The sequence below is a fragment of the Festucalex cinctus genome, chromosome 4 (assembly GCF_051991245.1).
Source record: "Festucalex cinctus isolate MCC-2025b chromosome 4, RoL_Fcin_1.0, whole genome shotgun sequence".
NCBI classification, from domain to species: Eukaryota; Metazoa; Chordata; class Actinopteri; order Syngnathiformes; family Syngnathidae; genus Festucalex; species Festucalex cinctus.
The window spans coordinates 16829340-16849267 of record NC_135414.1 but is presented as its reverse complement, the minus strand read 5'-3'; the positions used below and the strand labels follow the sequence as shown (position 1 = coordinate 16849267).

Below are 19928 nucleotides of genomic sequence, written 5' to 3'. Positions count from 1 at the left end.
CGTCACATTTCACGTCATCGCTTACAAAATCATTTTCAACAAATCCGGTCTAGGATTGAAACCGCAACCTCCCTGTCTCAGGGCGGGCGCTCTACCACTAGGCCAAAAAACTGCTCGCGCTAGTCATCTATTTGGACACGCATTTCAATTTTTAAATATTCACGCTATAGTTACAAGTGATCTATTTAAAGTTTTTTTTTTTTTTTTTTTTTTTTTTTTTAAATTGTAAACCATTTGATTGCTTGTTTGGCAAACCAATCAAATTGGTCTGCCCGTAAGCACCCGGAATTGTCGATACTACATGTCTGACAAATCTATTGGTGGTTAAGCTTAACCTACTAGACAAGTGATTGGTGGGTTTTTTTTTCCAACCAATCCATTTTTGGAGTGCAGGTGCACAGCAATAAGATGGAATGCCAACATTTAGAGGTGAGCCATCTTTGGATGTATTTCGAGGGCTGACCACCTGCACTGCGTCTCGATTTGTTGAATTTGTATTTTGTTTGAGTTTTTAATATGAATTACTTTATGTTATTATAACAGCTAACAATTGGGCGCGCACGTCCATTACGCGTCATACAAGACTTGCGTGCGTCAAAAGTTGGAGCACATTTGTCTGATCTTGGAATCCGGCAACAATCTGTTTTGTTCACGCAAACAAACAAACAAATAAGAGAAAAGTACAAAAATGGTTTCATCTTGTGTGTGTGTGTGTTTGAAACCCGATTTGTCGGAAATTGGACTTGACGCATGAATGGAGTGACGTCACGTTGCACAGTCTCCCTATATGCTCCAATTGAGAGGTGTAATAAGAATAATTGCATTGAAGAGCTTTTGTGACGTAACATTTGACGCAATCAAGAAAAGGCGACTTGAAAGGAAGATCGGATTGGCCTTGCTGCTGGCCCACGTCTTACGAACGGCAAAAGGCGCCAGTGTGACCCAGACAACAACTTTGACGCTTTCAGGATGGATGTGAGTGTATTTATTCACGAGCAAGCGCAAATCAGACGCCAGATGCACCTTCATTATTGTTCGTTCCGTGCAAAGCGCGAATTGGGAGGCAATGAATTGGTTTTCCCAAGTTCAATTTGAGCAGTGGGGCGCTTACACAAGCGTAAAGGCTGATTGGACACATTTCCTTCCACCATTCTCGTTTGCTTTTCACTTTGGCTTATATTATTATATTCTATTATCATAACAATGTTGGTATATTTTCACATTTGCTTTCACCATGATGTAGACTTCAGCCGACATTTTTGACAAGTTGTCACAGTCGATCACAAAAAAATAAATTGAATCAAAATAATATTTATGAAAATAAATAATCATTCCTTCCGGTTTTTTTTTTTTTTTTTTTTTTTTTTTGCTTGCGGCAAACAAAAGAGCGCGTAACATGCAATGTTTTTTTTTAATACAGTGTAGCGACCCTCATTTCAACAGTGCTGCGCTAATGATACTAATGATGATCATGTATAAATAAACTATAATAATAATAATAATAATAATAATAATAACAACAATAATAATAATAATAACAATAATAATAATAATAATAATAATGATAATAATAATAATAATAATAATAATAATAATAATGATAAATGATGGTGATGCTTGTGCCCATGCATAGTCCATATCCGGGCATGAATATAAAAACACTTTGCAACAGTGAAAGATGAGATGTAATCGTAAATATTGTACAATTCAATTCCATTTGACAATCACAAGAGGAACCAAATGAAGTTGTTCAGTGAAGGGGATCTGAGCACATTGAAAAGACGGCCCAAAAACTTTGTGCATGCCACTCAAGTTCACACACCCACCTACAGACACTTTTTTTTTTTTCTCCGCTCCGCGTTACTATTGAATCCTTTTTGTGGGGCACAAGCGCCACCAAGTGGCCCCAACAAGGGATCGCACCCAAAAGAGAAAATGCAAAGAATGATTATCTGGCTCCAACACGTGCGTGTGTGAGTGAGAGAGCTTTTTCCTAACAAACACTTGACCACATGCCACATATACAAACAATTTCATCATTCAAATGTCAATGGAATCACAAACAAACAAACAAACAAACAAACATCCACTTTGTCTTGCGAGTTGAGTTGCATGATGGCCTTTTTTGTTGTGGATTGATGGTGCCGGCTGTTCTCTTTTATGTTGGTGGAGGAAATTGTCACGATGCATTTCAGCACATTCAAGTGACCTGACATTTTGATTTGGATGACTGGTTAGCACGTCCGTCTCCCAGTTCTGAGGACTCAGGTTTGAGTCCAGGCTCCGGCCTTCCGGGGTGGAGTTTGCATTTTCTGCCCGTAACCCGCGTGGGTCTTCTCCGGGTATTCTGGTTTCCTCCCACATTCCAAAGACATGCATGGCAGGTTAATTCCGTGCTCTAAGTTGTCCCGAGGTGTGCTTGTTAGTGTGGATGGTTGTTTGTGTCTGTGTGCCCTGCGCTTGGCTGGCAACCAGCTCAGGGTGTACCCCCCCTACTACCCAGAGCCAGCTGAGATAGGCTCCAGCACCCCCGCGACCCTTGTGAAAAAAAGTCATGTGGCCACGCTGGAGACATTTGCCAGTCAAACATTCGCTTTGCTCCCATCCATTTTGATTTGGTGTCTTTTTTTATTTTCAGCCTCCTCAACCTCAAACTTCAGACATGGAGGAGATGCAGACGCTGACGGCCATGGCCACCATCGACCAGCAGGCGCTGACGGCCATGACCACGGTCGACCCGGTGACGCTGACGGCCATGACCACCATCGACCCGCTGGCGGCCATGGCCGCGGTCGACCCGCAGACGCTGGCTCCCGAAGCCAACGCCATTGGATACTACCAGAACATTTGGAATCACCCAAATAACTACTTCCCTTCCTTACAAGGTCATTGACACCATCCATTCGCTTGGCAGTCCATCAAGCACGCACGCACGCCGATCTGTAACATCGTAAGAAAACTTTCAAAAGTGAGACCAAATACGTCATGTGGGGAAAAACACTGAAGACAAGCACGGCGACGATCTCACATAATGATATCCCCTAACGATCTCACATAACGAACGATACCACGTCACAATATCGATATCTCCGAACAAAATGACATAACGGTGTCAGCTGGAATGCGGCAATGACGCCGGCGTGTCGTCCCTCCCTCGCCAAGACCGACTTGTCAGATTGAGCGGCAGAATGAGAATGCAGCGGTCGTAAAGCAAATTCAAGAAGACAGGCTAACTGTTAGCTTCTGTGCTAATTGCATTGCACTTACAAAGTAGTGATGTAACAATATGATATTGCTATATTAAAAGTGCCACGTTATATCGTCGCCATGTCACAATATTAAAAGCAGCACATCTGTTAAAAAAAAAAAAGTCGGGTTGATTTCCGTTTGTTCAGTTGTAGCACCCTCTGGTGGCAGTTTTTTTTAGTGCCGTTTCATTTTCGCGAGGCATGTTTCGACCCTTCTCTGCTTCAAATCCACGCTAAAGCTCAGATGAATGTAATATGCTTGTGAAGCGAGTCAATATGTGGAGGAAGTGGATGTATGCGCACATTAGCAAGTAAGTGCCTCGCTATGAAATGTTATGAGAGATTGTAGCTTGTTTATATGCATTGCTGTCATATACAAATATTGTGTTTTTTTTGTTTTGTTTAGTATGAGCTCATTTTTTGATGACGTTTGAATATATATATCAGTCCATCACTATGACAAAGGAGGCCAGACAGCCTAACTGTTAGCTTCCGTGCTAATTGCATTGCGCGTCCAAAGGAGGCCAGTGACTGGAAACTTTGGAGAATTTGTTGTGCTGAAATGTAGCAAGTGTGGTGGCTCGCTGGCTAATTGGCCGTCATCCCGGCGGCCGCGTGAAGGTTTTGCCATGGGACCTTTTGAAGGAACGGCTCTCGTCAATGACGGCAAGTCCACAACACAGGACAAGCGAGCGCTTGTCGCGTTCGAAGCCGTGACCGTGACGTCATTGTGATTTCCACACTCATGCTAACACGCTAGCGGGGATGATATTTTTTCCGCGTGCGTGCGTGACCATCCGGCTGGCGTTCATCTGCAAAAATGTCCAGTGTGAGGGAAAATGACCGCCTTTTCTTTTTTTGTCTTTCCAAGGAGCTGCTTTCACTTACCAGAACGGGGGAGCGCAGACGGTGGCAACAATGGCCGCCATGCCAGCCACACAACCCGCACAACCGCTGCCCTTAACATACTGCAGCGAGCAGCAGAATGGCCTGCAGATGCAATACGCTCAACCGACAGGTACAACATACTCGGTTGCACAAACCATCGAAGCTTCAGCTTATAACGCCACGCGGCTTCACTCACCTGAGCACAAAGTCCCACTTGCCGTGCTTGTGGTGCGGAGACGGATGCAATCGGGGACTTTGAAATGAATATAAGACAAATCAAATAGGAAGTATGACAAAGTGCTTTGGAAATGTTCATTTCTGTTTTTCTATTGGGCCACATTTCACATGGATTGCAAGAGTAGCTGTCATCAATTGACATTTTTCCACCGCTGGAACTTTTGGAGAACTTTTCAGTTTACCTTGGTAAAATTCAGTTTGTGCGTTTTTCCACCAACAACAATTTCCAGGGTAATTCAATTCCCCATGGGCCATCCAAGTACTATCTGAACAGCAGGGTCTTACTGAGCCAGGCAGGAACTTTGAGGGGGCGGGCTGCAATGACCACGGCCGATTGGTCAAATTTGGGGGTGTTGTTTTTACATCGACTGGACTCAATCAAACTCATTTGAATTAATTACAGAGAACTATAAGACCGTGTTGAAACACAATTCTAAATTCCCTGCTGAACTTTTACAAGCAAGAACTCCCTTTACCCAGAACTCAAAGTTCCTGGTCTTGTTGGTGGAAAAACAGCCAATGGGATTGTTCCAACTTAAGGACGGCAAGAAAAGAACGTTTATAACCCCCCCAACCACCGCATGCAATACCAGTCCTGCAAGCAAGCATCGAGCACCCCACTTTATGAGGGAGGCCAGACTCGTTATAATAATAAACAATTCATCTCTATTGCTGTGGAATTGATTGGGGTACATCATCAATGATCAATTGGCCTGCTTGGCTTGTGAAGCGCCCACAGGCAGGTAGTGCAGGCAAGGAAGCACTGCTAAAGGGGACGGGCCCACCACTGGTTGACTTAAGATGAGATTGTTTTCGTACAAGACAAAAAGGATGATGGCACTTGCTTGCTTGAAACTTTTGACTTGGACCAACTTGCAAACATTGATCCCATCTGTGCAAAAAAAAAAAAAAAAAACAATAAAAAAAAGTCTTAAGTGTCCTTGTTTGTTTTGGATGCAAGTTGTGACTGTGTCGTGTGTGCTGATTTGTCAGGTGACATGGCCGCCACGCAGATCCAGTACACCAACAGCATCCTCTCGCAGGCCAGCGGTCCTCGCAACCAGTCGCAACGCAGCTTGATGAGAAACAGGTAGATAGATGAACGCACACCTTTTCATTTCCGTCCTTCGCAAAGCAAAGAACGACTGACTTCAGTCCATCGCGGTCGCAGCGCCAAACGCCGGCGGCAAACCCAAATTTCTGCCGTGCCAAATTTGGGCCTGCACGCCTTGCCGCAGTTTGCCTCTCATCACCTCATGGTCAGACTCGTTCACGCTCGCTTCAAGCACAGCCATCAATTCACCTTCTTCTTGGAATACAAAATGAGCCCAATTGATCCGCATCCTGTTCGCTTGCGCTGATTCGCTAGCTAGCTAACAGCCAATCACGTCACCATCAAAAGTCACAGCCGCCAAAAAGGCCTCCCAAACAGCGTTAACGCGGCGATGTACACACGAGTCGGACGACCGCCGCCGATGTGCTGATGGTGTGTGGAAGGAAACCTTAATTCCAAAATGGCAGTCATTGATTGATTGCGAGAAGCGTGAAATGTGTGCATGCTGCAGTCTGCAATGGCAAGTTTGCTACATTTGCAGGGAAGCTGCGCGGGAATATCGGCGCAGGAGAAAGATCTACGTGCAAGACTTGGAGGTACGTGTGGCCCAGCTTGAAACGCAGAATAAAGCTCTGATGGAGGAGCTGAAAACCTGGAAAGAAATGTGCCATCACAACGGCCTGTGATCGGACCCGTTTGACCACAACAATGGCCGCAAGGATTGGCATGCAAAACTGTCACTCGTTTGAAGATGGCGCTATCGGAGGAACGGCGACCAATGGATGCAAGTTGACCTTCTTCTGCAAACACAACAATCGTTCAATGAGGAAGCTGCCTTCAAACAAATCTTTCCATCTTCTCAACTGTTGTGTTCTCTTGTCACGATCCAAAGTTTGAAAATCCTAATTGCACCAATTATTCATTTGCATATATGACACCAATGTGATCGGCTCAGCTGATATTTTGCATTTTTGCTTTTCATGTGCTCATTGGCCAATCGATCACTCAATGATGACGTAATTGTTTGGATCCACAAAGCAAATCTTGTTGACTGTCAACAAGCCAAACATTTTTTCATCAACATTTGTACAAATGCATTTTCATTCCATTTAATTTGAGTATTAGTATGTGCTCCCTCTATCTCCCTCTCTCTAATATATATTGATAGTGATATTTTGAAAATGGTTTGATGGCTTGCTGATGCAATATATTGGTGGCGTTTTGGGGCTCTCCTGTCAAGTGATGATTTTGGAGGTCCAATATTTTGACCCAGTCATATGTTCATGGGTGTATTTCACAAAGCAGGTTTAGTGAGAAACGCCTTACACATCACAGTACATGCACAATTTCATCCGTCATTTGCAACCTTCCCAGACGTAGTCTCATACGCTCACATCTGAGCAGTACTGCGCTCCATTTTTTTTTCTTGCTATCATTCAACAGGTTTCCCTTGTAATATTCTGATATACATTTCAGTTTACGCATTGACCCGAGCAGCAATATGTTCTCGCACACCGCCTTCCTCTAGGAGCCGCTGCGATGTAGCACTTTTTTATTTATTTATTTTATAAAGACATGTTGAAATTTGGCATATGATCGCATTATGATTTTTTTGTTGGGGGGGGGGGGGGGGGTAACGCGGAAGCAGAGGGCGGCGCCGTGCTCGGCTTCCCCGTTGCCATGGTGACTCGACGAATCGGGGCTCCATTGAGGCGGTCTTGTAAGAGTGGTAGTCAGCTATAACTACTCAGCGTTGATATAACTGACAGGAATTAGCTGTGCTGGAACCGAAAACGCAGTTTCCTATCTGAGGGTATGTCAACTCGTTTTTCACAGTTTGTTGAACCACTCTTGTGAAATACACCCCATGTCGATTTGTATTATTGCCAGCGTTGGGCAGAAAAGTGGCAATCTTGCGAATGCCTGATGCATACTTGGGCCTGCTACACACACACAATAAAGTTCTCTGATCTGCTTTTTGTCACACGTTTTCCTCTTCCCGCCCATTTGACTCGTTAAACATTTTCAAATGATCAATTTCAGTCTAAAAGACGCCTAATAGACGTCGAAATCAGGCCGTGGTCTGTTGGACCACGAGTGCCATCTAGTGGTCCGCAAAGTCATTTCAAATTTCTAACGGGGCCGCAATGGCCGTCGGCAGCTTACACACACTGCCCTCTGCTGGTGCATTGTATGATAGCATTGAGAGTTTTGGGCCTTGTGACTTCTTCACGGGCATGTACGGGTTATCCAGTCATACATACAGATCAGTGATTTCCAGCCCATATGGCACAACCGCAAACTACACACGCGGAGGCTTTGTTCAGCTTAGAGGTTAAACTGATAAAACACACAGTACATAATCACGTTTTGATTTTGTGCATGTTTATTTTCCAATCTACTTGGAACTTAAAAGAAGCAAAACCCTAACTACTGTGACAGGTAAAAGAAACAAGAACTAAAACGATAAAATAATTAATGAAAAACAAACAAGAAAAGAGAAATGATCTTAAACGAGGTGATGAAACTTCCTAATCAAGGCAAATATGGGATCAACACTTAACCTAATTGCTGCACCAATTTGTACAATCCTGTTCATGTTTTAAAAAGTTGCACATACAAAAGGTGTGAGTTTGGCCCAAGATGCAGAGAGGTGTTCCTGGATTGGAGGTTCGTCAAGCCAGTGCATTGAAGAAAAGGTACAGGAGGGAGGAAAGAGAGTTCATCAGGATGGGCAGAGACCTCACGGCTCGGATCGTGAGACAATCCTTCGGGAGTCAAGTTGCCGGCTTCAGAGCGCCTCTGTCGACACTGCCATGCGATCCTTTTTGCCTGGCAGAGACAGAATGTTTCGCTGGGCCGGTCGCGGAGCGACGGTCAGCCGTGAGGTAGTTGCATGTAGCGGTCACACCAGCCGTATGCTTGCCTTCTTCCAGCTGTGAGGTGAAGAGAAAAGGGAGCCAATAAGAAGGCAGAGAAGCCAGGAGTGATAACCAGAGCAAGAGAGCCAAGAAGGGAAAGAGGAAGTAGCGGCAGAGGCACAAGGGTCTTATACCCCCACTCCAGGGATCCTGTCCCTGTGTCTCAGGTTTCAGAGCCAGTGGAATTTACCAGCTTGGTTGGACTTTTGTTAAGAATCATCAGGTTGAATTTTGATTCCATGTTAGATGAGATTCTAAGGTCAAAATTCAATCAATGCAAACACGTACAGTTGGACACATCAAAAGAAATGTTACAGAGAGCTTACAACTGTTAAAACACGCACACAAATGAATAGTTAAGTGGGGAATATGCCACACAAATGAAACACATTCACGATACTTCTTGGAGTCAACATTTTAAAAATAGCGAACACATAACATTTCATAATTCATTGTTCTGTTGCAGGTTTCTGGAGTTTTTTATTTTTTTTCTGTCAGTCAGTCTTCTGAATCCAGAGATGGTTGGGGATCTGTCTGTGGAGGTGAGACAGACTGTTTCTTGGTCAACCACCCACCACCTTGGCGTGCCCAGGACAAAGAAATGGAGCTCCTTTGTCCTTGATAACGTTGTAAAACTTACAACCGGCCGTTAACTGTTACATGTACTGTTTTTCAAGGAAAGCTTAAGACTGCATTTCGTGAATACCTTTCGGATCTAATCACATGGAAAGCATATTTGTATCGCAGTATATTGATCAACAAAACATCAATGGGAGTCATCAGCAGCCATGGGAATCAACCCAGTAATTATTTATTAGTTCAATGATCGATGATCTTGAAACGCAACCTGCTGATGTGGTCCTGCAGCTTCTGAGACAAATCAAAAGACAACTCCATCATAGTTCCTGTTTCCCGTGGCTGGCTCTGTTACCTTCCAAATCTAACTTGGTGCTCTCCATCTTCTTTTTGCTCTTCTTGGCGTTCACGTCATTCTCCAGCTTGTGCTTGCCGTCGGCCTTCTTGGTAGCCTTCCCAGGGAACACCTGGCCTTCGACAGTGACGTCCAAGCAGCGCTCCTGGGTCAGCAGGAAGTCTTTGACTTCCCAGGCTAAGCTGCCATCTCGCAACATGAAGATCACCCTATTGGAGCCCACCACAAATCTGCACGGGGGCACAGAGAACAGGTGTATTGCTGTATATTAGAATGTAAAAATACATTTCAAACTAGGCTTTACACTATCAGGATTTTTGGGGCCAATCACTGATCACCGATCGAGTAAAAAATCAAACAAACAAAAAAAGCTATACGATCACTAGGGTGCGACGAGATTATTATTTTTTGGTGCTGTTTTTTGGCTTGTTGAGTAGGGAAGGGAATCGAAAACTGTTTTTTTGGTATTGTTTGCTAAATGCCACGATCGCTTACATTTGGGACAATGACATCATCACGCACATTTCGTAACATAACACTTGTGGTGATGTTTACGAGCACCGCTAGAAACATGGTGCCGAATGCCAAAGTTTGATGTTTTACAGGAAAAGAAAACCACAGGGCAACTTGCTATTTCGATCTTTCGCCTAATGACGGAAACACTACAACTATGCACAAGCATTTGCACACACAGCATGGGATAACTTAAAATGACTGTCGTGCTTGTGAACCGCTCAAGGGTGCTCAACCCAGCAGCAGTAGCGGCTGCAGCATTAACGTAATCACGTCCTCTGTAAATACTCCAGCCAGTAATTGTGTTAACGGCATTTCGCCTTATTGTAGAACATGCCATTACTAACTGCGAATGTTAAAGCCTTTATCTGACCGAGCAGCACGGGCTTGGTTGGGGTCTGTGTGCGCATGTAGCAGTATTGTTTTTTCATCAGGGTTCATTCAATGTTGCAAAATGTACCAAGATGTTCGTGACACATCTCGCCTCATGGGATGTCTCTCGTCCCATGCCTACCGATCATTGATCCGATCACAAGAAGGAGCAACACGTCTATTTAAATAACTTGTTAAGTTAAGCAAAGGGATTTACACAATCAAGCACTGGGTTCAATTCTTGTCCCTATCTCTTATCTTCAATAGTTCTATTTCAACTGGGCACTTCCCAGATGTGTGGAAGTCGGCTAAAGTTTCTCCGGTAGTTAAAATCTGGTGATGAAACTTCTTTAAATAATTACCGACCAATAAGCAGTCTTCCAACTATTTCAAAAATAGCAGAAAAATGGGTCACTGAAGAAATTGTCCATCATTTAGACCAGCGGTCCTCAACCTTTTTTCCACCACGGACCGGTTCAAACAAGACTGCAACTTTCGCGGACCGGCAACCCAGGGGGCAGGAGACAGCGAGGAGTGACTGAGCCGCTCGGCAGGTCTTTTCCAGCCAGCTTGCTGAAGCAGGAGAACCTTGACCACGCCCAACTCATTTTGTGAACAGAAGCGCTTGGAATCAGGCGAGCCTTGGCCACACCTACCAAAATCAGCCCAATTGAAACTGGGCTCACAGTAGACCATCTTGTGAAGCCTGTATTCCTACAATAATGGAGAATTTCGAAAGAAATTATTTTGATGAAGTATTAGGACATCCACAGTGTGGTTGTTGTCGCTGCAAAGCTCGCGCTATGTCCACTTTAAACATCATGCCTGTCTGGTAGTTGCATCTGTGATTCGCTGAATGTGCCAGCCCGGAAGTTAAAGTTACATACGTGGAGTGATGGACGCTATTTAGTGATGGAAGCTATTTAGATTTAAAGAGATGTTAAAATTAAATAAAATGAAATAACACCCACAATGTAGCTAGTTATGTTATTCGATGTAAATAAAATGGTTTCCTGACTTTTTACTCCTAAAAATATTAAATGGATAAAATAAATAAATAAATAAATAAATACAACAAATACACGAAGGCTATTACTTCATGATTGGATGGTCGAGGGCGCGAAGGCGGAGCCCCCCCCGTCGGTGTTTCCGCATCCGCTCCAGCACACATCCGCAACAAGGCTAAAAATAGATTAGCTTTCCGGCTCACACTAGCGCAGAATGACTCCGAAGTGAGGAGGTTGTTTTTGTTATAATGTCTTATTTTGGTGATCGGCTCAAATTATGACATTACAGGTGATCACCGATCATGCATAAAATGCCAACTATCGGCTGATCACAATCAAGCCGATCAGATCGGTGTAAAGTCCAATTCAAACCTCCCAGTTAAAGAAGGGGAAGAAACAGAAAGCTTATGAAATCCATTGTGGTGGTACAAATTGGAGGAAAAATGTCAAAATGTGGTGGGGCAATCCCCATACTTATAATACCTTTGAATGTCATAGTTTGCATTGAAGAGGCTGCCCTGCCACAGGCCCGTGATCTCCTCAGTCTCCTTCTCAGTGGGTTCTCCTGACACCGTAGCAAAGACCATCAGCGTGCGACCCTTCTTGGACATCTTCAGCAGATCTTCAGGTTTGGACTGGTCAATCTTGGAGAAATCAATGGGAGGAGGAGCTCTCCGGTGCTCTGGAAGGTCACCTTCTTCGATGTCATCATCTTTCTGTGCAGATAAGAGACATGGCACACGCACACAGAAATGGAAAATGTCATTAAACTGCTGTTTGCTTATTTATACACGTGTATGACAAGTAGTGGAAGTGATTGCCATTTTACCTTAAATTTACATGATACTAAACACAGAATACCAGAGTTCCTATACATTTGAGACTTCAAAATTCTATCATTTTCCAGACCCTAATTTTCACTTTGTGGTAAAAATAAATACATAATAAATAAATACATATCAAATAATTTGTGACATTTTAGAAAATAGATGTGTACGGAAGAGGATTAGGGCCAGTGAAGAGAAAAAAACAAAAACGGTTGGCTGGATTCTGAATTTATTCTCAGAATTCTATCAAGAATTCTGACTTGACAATCAGAATTCGTGACGTAGAGCTGTGAATTGGGGGAGGGGGTATGTCAGTGTTGCGTGCTGTTGGAGAGAGAAGACATTTGCTTCTACCTGAATTTGACCAATCAGACACAAACTTAAACGTGCATCACCAACCAATAGTTGATCATCATCTAGGGTAATTATAATTAACTAAGAACACATTGTTGAACTTTCTTATTTTACCACATGTAAAAAATGTTATTTTTTTCATTTGACAATAAAAATGTTATTTCTTTAGGTACGTTAAATATCACAATAATATCGATATCGCAATAGTCAACAACTGTTTCTATTATGTGACATCTCAAAATCCCCCGCTGTTTCTCTCTGCACTTGTGACTTTCCTCTGAGTTCCCTGGCTTTTGTCAGAGGCAGGACTGAAATTACCGTAATAATAGTACCTTTTCTGTAAAGAGCAAGGTCATCTTTCTGACACCGTTGAAATTTTTCAGATAGGACAAATGGTGCCAGAATTACGATAATCCAAAGTGCACCTCGAGAGAGAGAGAGGCGGTGGCGAGCTGTGACAAGCGCTTCACAGTAGTACAGCCGGGGACATTCTTAGACTACAGAATTGAGGAAATCAAATTACCTTTTTTGCATTTTTTTTCCAGAACAAATTGTGTCCCGGGAGAGGTTTTATTTTCCCGGAACAGTTGGTTAAAAAAATAGAGAACAATTCTGGGGAAAATAGGACGGATGGCAACTCTGATGGGCCATTTAGGAATTTCATTAGTTTCCAAAATGCCCAGGCAGTTTCCCGGCCAGTAGCCATCCTCACCAGTTGATAAATATTAATTGATGCATGTCTCTGGCCGCTGTGCGCACTCCCTTCCCACAGCGACAAATCGTGAATACTGTATTAATGGCTGGATGTCTTCAAACCCCCTCCCAAGAAAATGGGACGATTGATACGCCGATGAAAAAAAAAATTCTTCCTATTTGTCACAACCCAATGTTGGCAAGGATAATTATGCCACGAGCTACTACAACACATTCAATGGGGCAGTTTTTTCTCTTCGTAAATATTATTTACAGAGCAAGATTCGAACACGTGACCCAGCACTATCGAGTCGACCGCAATAACCGCTATTCTACAAGACGGTAGCCTACACATTTACTGGCGCAAAATTTTTACTTGCGGTCACGTCAAAATAACTACTTGGAGGGAGAGGTGGTTGAAATCGCATTCAACCGATACATGAAAGTGACAAAGTAACCTCGTGACAGTCGATCGGGCAACAGCAAAATCACACCTAGGCTGGTGTTCAAACTATCTATTTTGACGACGACATTATCGTGACAAAATACCAAAGAAGGGCTATTTGGACGCATTGGGCTACGGTAGCTAACGGCTAGGGGCTACTAACGATCGATTAAATGAAATGCAGCATGTTACACTACCTCCCACTGTTCAAGAAGACGAGCCATATCTGCGTCATTGTAGTCTCTTATGTCCTTTTTCTTGGCCTTATTTTTACTCTCAGTCGCGAAAGAACAAAGCAAATAAGTACAAAAGAGCAGTAATACACATTTCCACTGAAAGTCAGACGCCATGTTTGCAGATGGTTAGACCTGTTTGGCTGGCGACTTTTCCTGAGTTCGGTCCACTGATCTGAATATATAACTGCATAGCCGATAGCCCATACATAAAGGCCCGTGCAAGCCCTTGAAGTCACAGGGCGGCCATCTTGCTCCTCCCATCTATACAGCTCGAAGGCAGTTAGTATAAGGCCGGGGGCGGTGTTGTGGCGTGGTGGTCACTATTTTTTAACAAGTTAAATAATAAATAAATAAATAAATAAATAAATAACAAGTGGACTGTGCCGCTTTGAAGACCCCCTTTTTCTTTTATCGCTCAGTTCCTTAGACCCCAATATTAGATTTGGCAGAGGCATTTTTTTTTTTTTTATTACAGTTATATTTCTTTAATCACAAAAAATACACACGTTACCTCATGTAAACATCATTAAGCATATAATGTATACATGTATTTAAGGCAGGTTTTAAAATGTCTGAAGTCCTCTTGTTTATGTTTAACAAATTTAAAACATCCTAAATCATGCTGTTTCAACTAAGTACTGTCCCAAATGTTCTCCAATTTCGATACTGTAAATGCATAGCATCGTATGCCAAGAAACGTTTCTTGGAAGGAGCAATATGGCGGCCTCGCGACTTCAAAAGTCTTGGCCTATCGGCTATCCGGTCATATATTCAGATCAGTGGCTCGGTCACAAGACTTTGGGGCATGTCTCAGCAGTAAAAGTAACAGGAAACAAAATATTGGTTTAGGGATTTTCAAAGTAATTATTTTCACCTCTAGTGTGTACTGCGTGAGTCAATTTGAAAGGGAGAGCTACAAAAGTTTGACACTTATGAAGTAAGTTTATGAAGTTAAATTCGGGTCAAAAGTTTTGTACCTGAAAAAATAAACTTGAAACTGAAAATTGTTGTCTTGAGAATTTCACAAAATATAAATGTATTCAAAATAACAATAAGTGTGTGAAAAGTTGTTTTTTTTTTTTTTTTTTGGGGGGGGGGGGGTCAAAAAATAAACATATATATAAATATATATATATATATATATATATATATATATATATATATATATATATATATATATATATATATATATATATATATATATATATATATAATAGAAGTTAATCCTCCTTCAATATCCTATTTATTCTATTGGCAGCAAAATAGCCCCACAGCCCCACAATATTGACGAGGCAGAGATCGTTGGATCTTGTCGGCGAAGAAGAGAAGACTTGACCGAAGTGGAGGCGACAGACCAGAGAGTTGTTGTTGTTGGTTGGTTGGTTGGTAGGTTGGTTTATTGAACACATATTAACACATTACAAAATATAAGTTGAAGTTAAAATAAAAATTTGAAGAAAGAAAATAATTCATCAATGTAATTGAAATGTTCAAAAGGAGTAGGAAGAAGTGCAATAATTTATCTAGTCCTACTCCTTATTCTATCATGTTAATGTACTAATAAATTATTCTTATAACGTATCATTAAAAGAAAAAAGAAAAACATAAATAAATAGAAATGGAACAATGAAAATTGGATGTTATGAACAGTTAGCTGGCAGGTTCCATCTGAAGATTCAACACGTCACCTATATACTGTCTGACTGGAGGGAAAGGGGTGGGGGCCGTAGGATATTGTGTGGACCCGTAGAGGAGCTAAAATACAGAAAATAGAAAAAAGAAAATAATGAAATAGCATTACTAGGTACTCAAACGGCTTTCCCTGCCGTGTAGTAATCGTTTTAAGCAATGACGTCATTACCACGGCTAAAGCCGTCAAAATTACAGCTCTGGGAGCTTAGTTAGTACTTTTAAATTTCTGATAGACATAGTGTGAAAGCAAGGAGCGGCCCATGTTCTTTTTGAGTGAGTTAATTATGGATTTAGGATTAGAGTTTTAATTCACATCAACACTGCGTTCCGATTAAGTCTTCCCGCACCGAAAGGTTGGGCACATTAATACGTCAAATGCGGAAGTGCTTTGTGCACACTTTATAGTCATGATGTAATAAGCTTTCGTCACAAATTTGAACACTGGGTGCCTTTATTTTGGAAATATCCGGTGTGTGTTTGCTCGCTGGGTTGGCGGTATACTTGACACGGGGATGTCTCATGGCAAAACTAAATGTAGTTTCATAGCAAATCGCAAAGCCGTCGCAAAATTTCGTAGACCACGGTTCTCCAATCTCCCCCTTGAAGTCCCTTTATTGGGGGCTGTCGAGTTCCCAAATAATGGAGGGTGGTTCGGTTCGTCGTACTTTAATGGCTCCTTGTGACAGTGTGTTGCCACAATTTGGCTCTCTCCAGTGGCCGTTCAACGCGACCACACCCTCCCCGCTTCCTCATAGTACTGCAGCGGGAGCGCGCAACGCCACTTTGAATCTCTGGTAATAACGGCCACTTCTTCCAAACTCCTTTTTATTTTTGGGGACACTGTTGCCTGTTCTCGCAGTGGATTACACGTTGGACGACCACCGAGCAGTATGGATATAAAAAGCGTTTGGTCACAGAGTCCGTGCGGGGTTTCACGCGTTCTGGCCCCGTGTTAAGACGCCAAGGAGGAGGTGGACGTGCGGGCGATGCATATGGAGTTGAAGCGGCCGCTAGTGTGTAACCTCGGGTTGTGTTTGAAGAAGACTAGGTTGAAACTGGATCGTGGGGTCGGCGTGGATGGACTTTAACCACCCCACCCCCCGGCGGGATTCATGAAACGATGGCGCTGGAGGGAAAGCCATCTCTTCTCGCTTTCCAGAAGTGCTGCCCGGGTGGTGCCCCGTCTGTAACCAGCCTGAGTACGCCACACCGGTCAAACTTACTGGGAACCAGTCGGACAAGGTGCTTGTCTAGATCCACCACTATTCGAGTGGACATAGGATGATACACTATTGAGTTAAACCAAAAGAGACTTTAGTTATCTAAAAAAGTTGTGTGTGTTTTTTTTTTTTTTTTTTTTTTAAACCCAACCACCCCCCTTCCCCTCAATGTAAATGGAATATTTCACCATTGTCAGACTGCACTTTGCCTTTTGGAAAGGTATTTAGTTGGCACAGCAGTTTGTGATTTACATTTTAAATTCAACCTGTGAATTTTTCTGTTCCACAATATCCTGAGACTGCAGTGATAATTGCATTTATAATTTACATTAATGGGTGAGCATAAGCGCTTATACACAAGTATTTGTAAATGTCTGAGGGAAACAAATGGGGGACAATAGGAATGTCATTTCAACAATGCAGTAAATTTGTTTAGTTTATCACCTGTGTTTAGAATAACATACTTCAGTGCATCATCATGTAATTTATAGTTGATATGCCATAATGTCAAGGAATTTAAGGAAGACTTTTGGCCAGTTGTGTTTTTTTGTTTTTTGTTTTTTTTTTTTGTGATTTTTAAACTGCAGTGAGCATTGGCGTGATATGGAAATTTCTTAAACAGAACAATGCAATTTGCAGCGTCAGAAAACTATAAATAACCCAGTCAAAAAGAGCGGTTTGACCAGCCCCACCTCCACTCCCCTCTTTATTATGGCTAGTGGTGGCTCTGGCAGATCGCCTAGTGAAGGATCCACCAGCACAACCAGTGGCAGTCTTCAGCAGAGAAAGCGACTTTCGTCCATCTGCGACACATGTAAGGGCAAGATGCAGCTGGTGGCTGACCTCCTCCTGCTTTCCAGCGAGACCAGGCCAGTCATGACTTCTGAGGGTGTGGCAGTGGCTGACACCTTTGATCAGTGTCGTGACACAGTCATTGCACGGACGAAAGAGCTCTCTATTCTGACCCATGACATACAAAGTCAGCTCAACATGGGACGATTCACAGAGGTGGGGGACCGCCTGTTGGAGATGGCTGATCTAGTGGTTTCTTTGACTGAGTGCTCTGCTCATGCTGCATATCTGGCAGCTGTAGAGACCACCGGCTCACAGCCTTGCTTGCCTGGTCTTGTGGACCGTTACAAAGTGACCCGATGTCGGCATGAGGTTGAACAAAGCTGCAACATCCTCCGAGTCTCACCCCTGCTGGATCTCACTCCCCAACTCCTCCTCGAGCTCTCCCAGAACATCTCCACCAACCTCAAGACTCTGACAGACATCTCGTCACTGGCCAGCGAAAGGTCAAGGGAACGCTTTGGAAAAGAGCAGTTCAAACTGAGCGTCAAGAGCATGAGCATGAGCGGCACTGCCTTCCTGGCTTGTGTAAAAGAGGTCAAAACTCTGCCCAGTGAGCTGACAAGGAATCGTTGCATCCTCTTCAGTGCCGCTCTCGTCCAAGCAGTCAATGCGCTAGTCGGCTTTGCTACAGAGCCTCAGTTCCTGGGAAGAGCTGCGAGTATCTCCACTGAAGGGAAGGGTGTACAGACTGCAGTTTTAGGGGGTGCCATGAGTGTTGTTTCAGCCTGTGTCCTCCTCACCCAGGGACTCAGAGATGTTGCCCAGCACCCTGAGAGCAGCTCCAAAATGGCTGACTACCGGGAACGTCTACGGAACTCGGCATGTGCTGTGTCAGATGGCTGCACCCTGCTCACACAGGCACTCAGAGAGCGCTCATCTCCAAGGACTCTGCCGCCAGTCAACTCTCAATCTGTGACTTAATTCAGGGAGAGTCAGTCTGATTTGTTGTCTAACGCTGTCTTATTTTAGCATACCAAATAGACATACCTATATTATCCCAGCTCATCAGGTTTAGAAAAGGTTCACAAAAATGTGCATGGAAGTCTGATTCATGAAGAGTGCTGAAACATCAACAAGCACGTCTGTCCAGGGTTGTGTGTCATGCTGGTTGTGACTCTAACCCAAGTAATCAGGCAACTTTGCCACCTGAAAGTGGGCTCAGGTCCCCACCCTGATCTTCACAAACTGACACCACCTATTTAACCTGTAAAGTTTACCTCAGTTTTCAGCTCTGGTGAAAATGCCAGCCTTGATGTAGGATGGATGTAGCCTTGCTATGTGAACCTATGATTGACTGACTTACTGTCTTTGTAAGCGTGATGTGTCTTGATTTGGTTTTTCAATGTGTGTGAATCCCTACTTGGTAAAAGCTGCTGTGAGTGTGCCAGAGGTTTTTACACAGATTTAGACTTTATATAGTACTTTATTGTGTTTGACCATGCATGTAATGGAGTATTTATTTCAACAATTAAAATTGTTTCTGATAAACTGTTGTTTGGGTCCTTTGCTACATGCAATTCATTTAAAGGGTTGATTAAATCGAATGAACAATTCTGAGCTCCCTCTTTAAAAAAAATAAAAAAATAAAAAAAAAATACAAATAAGGGGTTGATTATGTTGACTAATATTCAAGGATATTTAATAACTTAAAACTTGTTTTCAAAATTGACTCGAGAGCCATTAACAGCCCTTGGGTTGTCTAATATCAGCAATGCTATTTGGCTTAAATGTCAATGCTCTTGTAGAATGTATAGTCTTCAATAGAATTAAGCTAGCACAACTTGATGTATTTTAAATTGGTTATCACTAACTTATATGAAAATAATAACCCCCTTATTAATATTATACTTTTCCTGTGTGCTCATTATATATATATATATATATATATATATATATATATATATATATACATTATAAATGTGCAGTCTGTGACTTAAACTTCCATTTAACTTTCTATATGGGTGGACAATTATGACAAAAGCAGTTCAATATCTGTTTGTGACATAAATCCCAAGCAGTAGCAGGACTTTAGGCTGCTTATTTCCCAACATTCTTCAGCCTTCCTGCCTACACTGAGCAAAGCCAAAACCATCAGTTCTCAACAGGAAACCTATAGTCTGTGCTATCAGGAGTGGCTTCCTTCCCATGACAAGACTAGAGTCATAATTTCAGGCAAGGCTTCGCCCATTTCCTGCTCCAGGAGGGAAACACTTGCCTATCCATTTACCCCGAGGGCCTCACATCCGTGTACCTCCTACAGTATAGGAGAAGGTTGCTAATTCACACACACAACTATTATTTACATTACTGAGAAAGCTGCAGCCTTGTATTTAAGAAAAAGGGCAAGGGGACATTTCAATTTTTAGAACCTCTTAAAACTAAACAAAATTCATTTGTACCAATGATCAGAATTATATAAAACTGATGTCCTCTGT

General features: G+C 42.7%; 3 protein-coding genes across 4 annotated transcripts; 2 read left to right on the top strand and 1 right to left on the bottom strand.

Moving 5' to 3' along the window:
• Positions 1–52: 52 nt before the first annotated feature.
• LOC144018004 (cyclic AMP-dependent transcription factor ATF-1-like) lies at positions 53–7018 on the top strand. 2 transcript variants are annotated; one of them, XM_077520063.1, is made up of 5 exons: positions 53–429; positions 2639–2885; positions 4120–4266; positions 5367–5463; positions 5969–7018. In XM_077520063.1, exons 1-5 carry the CDS (start codon positions 409–411, stop codon positions 6111–6113), a joined length of 657 nt encoding a protein of 218 aa, XP_077376189.1. In that variant the 5' UTR covers positions 53–408; the 3' UTR covers positions 6114–7018. The 2 variants fall into 2 exon arrangements, with proteins under 2 accessions (XP_077376189.1, XP_077376190.1); XM_077520064.1 differs by lacking the exon at positions 53–429 and adding an exon at positions 500–975.
• Positions 7019–7790: 772 nt separating this feature from the next.
• On the bottom strand, positions 7791–13916 carry mesd (mesoderm development LRP chaperone). The gene is made up of 3 exons (XM_077519344.1): positions 13688–13916; positions 11655–11887; positions 7791–9509 (listed from the first exon to the last, which is right to left on the bottom strand). The coding sequence occupies exons 1-3, from the start codon at positions 13838–13840 to the stop codon at positions 9245–9247; spliced, it is 651 nt and encodes a 216-aa protein (XP_077375470.1). The 5' UTR covers positions 13841–13916; the 3' UTR covers positions 7791–9244.
• A 1951-nt stretch (positions 13917–15867) lies between these two features.
• tlnrd1 (talin rod domain containing 1) lies at positions 15868–18981 on the top strand. The gene has a single exon (XM_077519343.1). It carries the CDS (start codon positions 17350–17352, stop codon positions 18412–18414), a length of 1065 nt encoding a protein of 354 aa, XP_077375469.1. The 5' UTR covers positions 15868–17349; the 3' UTR covers positions 18415–18981.
• Positions 18982–19928: the final 947 nt, after the last annotated feature.

What these genes read in the sequence shown, in the direction of transcription:
- LOC144018004 (XM_077520063.1), top strand. Translation starts at nt 409, where the DNA reads ATGGAATGCCAACATTTAGAG. An exon ending in TGGAATGCCAACATTTAGAG is followed by an intron (nt 430 to 2,638) that starts GTGAGCCATCTT and finishes TTTTATTTTCAG; the next exon opens with CCTCCTCAACCTCAAACTTC. An exon ending in CGCAGCTTGATGAGAAACAG is followed by an intron (nt 5,464 to 5,968) that starts GTAGATAGATGA and finishes CTACATTTGCAG; the next exon opens with GGAAGCTGCGCGGGAATATC.
- mesd (XM_077519344.1), bottom strand. Translation starts at nt 13,840, where the DNA reads ATGGCGTCTGACTTTCAGTGGAAATGTGTATTACTGCTCTTTTGTACT. An exon ending in GTCTTCTTGAACAGTGGGAG is followed by an intron (nt 11,888 to 13,687) that starts GTAGTGTAACAT and finishes TTATCTGCACAG; the next exon opens with AAAGATGATGACATCGAAGA. An exon ending in GCAAACTATGACATTCAAAG is followed by an intron (nt 9,510 to 11,654) that starts GTATTATAAGTA and finishes GCCCCCGTGCAG; the next exon opens with ATTTGTGGTGGGCTCCAATA.
- tlnrd1 (XM_077519343.1), top strand. Translation starts at nt 17,350, where the DNA reads ATGGCTAGTGGTGGCTCTGGCAGATCGCCTAGTGAAGGATCCACCAGC.